This window comes from Mandrillus leucophaeus, unplaced genomic scaffold, assembly GCF_000951045.1.
Source record: "Mandrillus leucophaeus isolate KB7577 unplaced genomic scaffold, Mleu.le_1.0 Scaffold413, whole genome shotgun sequence".
NCBI lineage: Eukaryota > Metazoa > Chordata > Mammalia > Primates > Cercopithecidae > Mandrillus > Mandrillus leucophaeus.
The window spans coordinates 258,078-263,814 of record NW_012104399.1 but is presented as its reverse complement, the minus strand read 5'-3'; the positions used below and the strand labels follow the sequence as shown (position 1 = coordinate 263,814).

The following is a 5,737-nucleotide window of genomic DNA, read 5'->3' as shown; positions in this document are numbered from 1 at the left end:
GGGAGGGAGGGATAGATGTTACATTTTCCTTCTGTAGCCCAATAGATATATCAGCGCATACCCCGAGGGATACACAGCCACTCTGTAGACCTCTAATGCAAATCACGGAAACTAAAATTTTTATATACAGTAAATGAAACATCAGAGGACCTAGAGTAGGTCAGATTCCATGACTAAGTTTGTTAAAATTAGCTGAGGTCATAGCAGTACACGGTGTGGCTATCTTATTCCTCATACTAACGCTAGGATACTTTACTTGTATTAGCCATATCTCTCTTGTAGGCAACTAGCATGATGAGGGATTAAACTATTATTGTAAATAAATATGTTCTATCTTTTCCCCTCCACTCAATTTATAGAAACTCAATCTAATCAAAGAACCTTTATGTATAAATGTTTTCTTTAAAAAATAGTAAAAATTATAAATTTCATCAACCTATTTAAAAGATGGTAGAATTTCAGATTTGGGAAGTACTTATTTTGTTCATTCTTTTTTTTGAGACTGAGTCTCGCTCTGTTGCCCAGGCTGGAGTACAGTGGCGTGATCTTGGCTCACTGCAACCTCTGCCTCCTGGGTTCAAGCGATTCTCCTGCCTCAGCCTCCTGAATAGCTGGGACTACAGGCGCATGTCACCACACCTGGCTAATTTTTGTACTTTTGGTAGAGATGGGGTTTCACCATGTTGGCCAGGCTGGTCTTGAACTCCTGATCTCAGGTGAACCACCCACCTCGGCCTCCCAAAGTGCGGTATTACAGGAGTAAGCCACCGTGCCGGGTCTGATTTTATTCATTATTCTACCACTAAATGAGATAAGAAATAAAAGAAAAAGCTATGATTTTGTCTAGGAAAGATCATTATTTAGTCTCGTACTTGTTGAATTGGAAGACTCTATAGAAATATCAGTCTTAAAAACGAGGAGGAATTCCTTCTTGTAGAAAAGAGAGAAGGAAAGAAATATGAGGGCTTTGGTGACCAATTAAATATGAAAGAGCTAGAAATTGCCAGTTTTTCTTCACATTTGATTGGTTACCAAGTCCTCTGAACTTTAAAATAACTCATACTTTGTCCTCTCTTTTTCTTTTCTTTTTTTTTGAGTCGGAGTCTCGCTCTGTTGCCCAGGCTGGAGTGCAGTGGCATGATCTTGGCTTACGGCAACTTCTGCCTCCTGGATTCCAGCGATTCTCCTGCCTCAGCCTCCCGAGTAGCTGGGATTATAGGCACCCACCACGATGCCCGGCTAATTTTTGTATTTTTAGGAGAGACAGGGTTTCACCATGTTGGCCAGGCAGGTCTCAAACTCCTGAACTCAGGTGATCCGCCTGCCTTGGCCTCCCAAAGTGCCAAGATTACAGGTGTGAGTTACTGCGCCTGGCCTTGTCCTCTTTTTTTCAGCTCAGACTGTTAAACTCTTTTCTTTAACCAGATGTGTTTTTAAAATAGCCTTCTCAATGCTTCTTATCTCCAATGTCTCTTCTCTTCAACTCATCTTTCACATTTCAAATTATCTTCTAAAATAATATGATCACACCATTACTGCAAAAATAGGTGACATATTCTCATTTATAACATTTGGATATATTTACCAGTTTTAACCAGAGTTATAAAGTCAACCACATCATTCTTTTTTCATAAATTCTTCACATTTCCCTCTTCAAATAAGTTAGCTGAATTTATAATTTTTGCTAGTTTTAACTAGAGTCTTAGTAATAAATCAACAAGTACTTAACTGTTGTACACTGCACTAGGTTTGTAAGGCTGTCCTTATCCTCACAGAATTTTCATTTTATTTTATTTTATTTATTTTATTTTATATATTTTTTAAGACAGAGTTTTGCTCTTGTTGCCCAGGCTGGAGTGCAACGGCGTGATCTCGGCTCACTGCAACTTCTGCATCCCAGGTTCAAGCGATTCTCCTGCCTCAGCCTTCCAAGTAGATGGGATCACAGGCATGCGCTACCACACCTGGCTAATTTTTGTGTTTTTAGTAGAGACGGGGTTTCACCATGTTGACCAGGTTGGATGGTCTCGAAATCCTCACCTCAGGTGACCCACATGCCTTGGCCTCCCAAAGTGCTGGGATTATAGGTGTGAGCCACCGCGCCAAGGCCTTTTATTTTTGTTTTTTAAAGACAGGGTCTCACTCTGTCACCCAGGCTGGAGGGCAATCTTGGGATCATAGCTCACTACAGCCTTTAGCTCCTGGGCTCCAGAGATCCTTCTGCCTCACCCTCCTAAGTTGCTGGGGACCACAGCCAAGCACCATCATGCCCAGCTAATTTTGTTTCTTTTTTTGTAGAGATAAAGTCTTACTATGTTGTCCAAGCTGACCATGAACTCCTGGCCTCAAGTGATCCTCCAGCCTCAGCCTCCCAAAGCATTGAGATTACAAGTGTGAGTCACCTGTCCTCATCAATTCTCACAGATTTTAAACCCTAGTCTGACACTGTAAGACTAACAAGTTTTTAGACACTGCTTCATTATTCAGCACTTAATAGTTCTGTGCTCATTGTGTAGTTGGAAGTCAAAGGAAGCAGACAGTGAAAAATTAGGAAAGACTTCACAAAGGAGGTGGAATTCTAGCTGAAAGTTGAAACTTAGGCAACACATAGACTGATGGTAAATGGGATTTAACAGTTATAAAGGAATCTGATGGGAGCAGGGGTATAATGACAGGCATGAGAAAAGCTGCTGAGAAGGGAATTGATAGGGATGACTTGGGCAACTGTAAAGATCTATAACATTAATGATGGAGAATAATGAGATACAATCTTGGTTAAGGAAGGTGTAGTCTCATTACAGAGTGTCTTGGAAGTCAGAGAGAGGTATTTAAATTTGATTTTATACATACCACTTAATAAAAAGGGAAGAGACTGCATAAGATTATTCTGGCATCTATATTCAGCCATACAGAATAGACAAGGCAATCAGGGATATTTGGAAAGAAATTGTAAGCTTAAAAAGAGACTGCAGGAAAAAAGAAGAAATCGTCAAAGAAGAATATAAGGTTTCTACCCTGGGAACTATAAAAATGGAGATGCCACGAAATAAACAGGGAAGCTCAGAAATAAAGAAGGATTGAGAATGGGGAGGGGATATTTTTGGACATGCCAGATTTAAGCATATCCAAGTTGAGCTATCCTAATGCTATTCTATTGCATAATATCAGGTTGAAGCCAAGGTCCAGGGTGGGAATACATGGAGTGATTCATATAAATGCCTTATATTTATTTAGGGCTTTGTCACTAGAAATTCATGTATTATTAATTTTGAGTCTCAAAACCTAGAAAAGTAGAACAGAAATTACCACTTTCATTTCACCAATAAATTAATGCTCAGAATTGGGGTCACGTCCAGTGGCTTATGCTTGTAATCCCAGTACTTTGAGAGGCCAAGGAGGGAGGGTTGCTTGAGGCCAGGAGTTCAAAATCAACCTGGGCAACATAGTGAGACCCAGTCTACAAAAAAAAAAAAAAAAAAAAATTAGCTGGGCATAGTGGTGCATGCCTGTCGTACCAGATACTTGGGAGGCTGAGGCAGGAGAATTGCCTGAGCCTAGGAAGTCCAGGCCACAGTGAGCCGTGATCATGCCACAGCATTCAGCTTGGGCAAGAGAGTAAGACCCTGTTTCAGAAAAAGAGAAAAGAAAAAAAAAGAAATGAACGCTCCGAATTAATGTAACTTGCCCCAAGTCAGCTTCTTAGCCGCAGAGCCAGGAGAATTCTGGCTCTCAACCCTTGTCATCAAACACTGAAAGCTTCCAAGAAGAAGAAAGCTCAAGGCCTTTCCTCCAAAAGGAGTCGTCAGCACAGAGGCAACAGTTGAGGCCATGAGACTGTGTAACTAATTCTTTGAAGGAGAACAGAAAAAGAAAGAATTCCTAGCAGATACCCATAATTAATTAAAAAGTGAAAGGAAGAGAGCCCAGTAAGAGACACCAAGTTGACAAGAATACGCAACAGGGTAGGGGGGGAAAAAAAAATCAAAACCAGAAAAGTGCAGAGTCAGGAAAGCCAAAAATGGAGTAGGTACTCAGTGATTTTAAATGCCAAAGTTGGAAAAAGACACGGATTTGGCATGAAGATAACACATTGTGTGTGTGACATTTTTTTCCAAAAATTTAACTCTTAAAACATTAGGGAAACTAAAAAATTCCTTCAAAGGGTTTATGACTATCAACATCCATTTGGTACATTAATAAGGGTGATTGCATTTTTCATATATTACACTTCTTCAATGTTGAAAAATTACAAAGGTGAAGAAAATAAAACATCTATTAACTAGTCTTGTAGAAAAGTAATTTGATCTTTTAAATACAGATCAACTATATTTCAACATAACCAGATAAGCAATTGCACTTTTTATTTGGTAAGAAAATATTTTCAGTTTTTACCTTCTCCACATTTGAGAGGTTTTTGATATACATAAGCAATAGTTTACTATACTTTTTGCTGTAATCTATTTTGTCAATTCAAAGGTTCAACAAAGGAAAGGAGGCAGAGCTATATAAAGGCAAAACTACACACACACCCAAAGCGAAATTACATACGAAGTAATTTATCAAGTTTTAATAGTAAATGTTATTAGAAATGATATGGTCAATCTTCTGATCACATATTTAACTTCAATCTTAAGTGGGAGTTAGTATGCAGAGAAAAGTGAGCTACTTTATCCTTATCCTAACATGAGGGATATAAAATATTTTTAATTTAAATCAACATTCATTAGTGATATATGGAGAACACAGAACTATCTTTGTACAAATCAAGTTTTAGATCTTGGAAATAATATTTATCTTAAACCTTTAAAAAAATTAACAGGACTGCCAATGAATTAAAAGTTTAAAAGATGCAAAGGAGCAAGTCAAACAACTTGCCACTGACCTTGTTCAAGTCTGAAGAGGGTCTTTTCCAGCTTCTCCATTTCGTTCAGAAGTAAAATTCGAATCTGTTTACTGTGCCCCATTTTGGCTTCTGGAGGATTTGAAATCTTTCACAAGAATTAAAAGAACTCCACAGTCGAATGAGTTACCCCTATGAAACAAAAAGGAATTAAAATATCGAACATAACTATTGCCTTAAACTCTCCAGAGCTGACAGCGGCACTTACATGTTCGAAGTGTGTTTTATGCCTAGCAAAGCAACGAAAGAGAACGAATCTTATAACTAATAAGATTCGAGAAGGCAAATTAATAGTTGTTTCCTGCCTTTGAGCACAACCAATAAGACCGAAATAAAAATGCTGTGTTATAGATTCTTACAATTAAAAACATTAAAAACCTAGAGCATTCTCAGAGAAAAGCAACACATTCAGGAAAGCCTGAAGTCAGGGGGACATTCCCAGCCCCAAGCCACAGGGCTCTGGAGACTCCGAATGGCACTTCTGCTTACAAGAGATTAGTCTGCTCAAAGATAACAGGTGGGCGATCTCCCCATTCCCAAATTCGGGTCGCCAGCCACCAATGGGGAGATGAGAACAGAGGGAAGCAGTTGTTGCCTCTGGAATAGTTGCCGCAGACAGAAGATGTACAGAGCGAGCTATAGATAGAAAGAATGCGCTTCCCCGCGAGGCCAGCGGCATTCCTAGCACTTACGCCGAGAGAGTTATACGTGCGACTTCTGGGGCACTGCAGGACCCGCGACTCTGGTGCTACGGTCGGGGGAGGGGACCAGGAGAAACAGAAGGGGAAAGGCTGGCTGCCCAGCCGCGCACAGAAGCCGCAGCCCAAGGAGGGCCGG

The 5,737-nt window shown here is 39.9% G+C and overlaps 1 protein-coding gene across 1 annotated transcript in view; it reads right to left on the bottom strand.

Annotated features, from left to right (window-relative positions):
* The window catches only part of AGL (amylo-alpha-1, 6-glucosidase, 4-alpha-glucanotransferase), a 77,877-nt gene extending 72,496 nt beyond the window's left edge, over window positions 1–5,381 (bottom strand). Inside the window, exons 1-2 of the mRNA XM_011992555.1 lie at window positions 5,109–5,381; window positions 4,883–5,032 (exon numbers count right to left, since the gene is read on the bottom strand). Of these exons, the coding sequence (XP_011847945.1) occupies window positions 4,883–4,964 (82 nt within the window). The 5' untranslated portion in view covers window positions 4,965–5,032; window positions 5,109–5,381. The remainder of the gene's footprint in view (window positions 1–4,882; window positions 5,033–5,108) is intronic.
* Window positions 5,382–5,737: the final 356 nt, after the last annotated feature.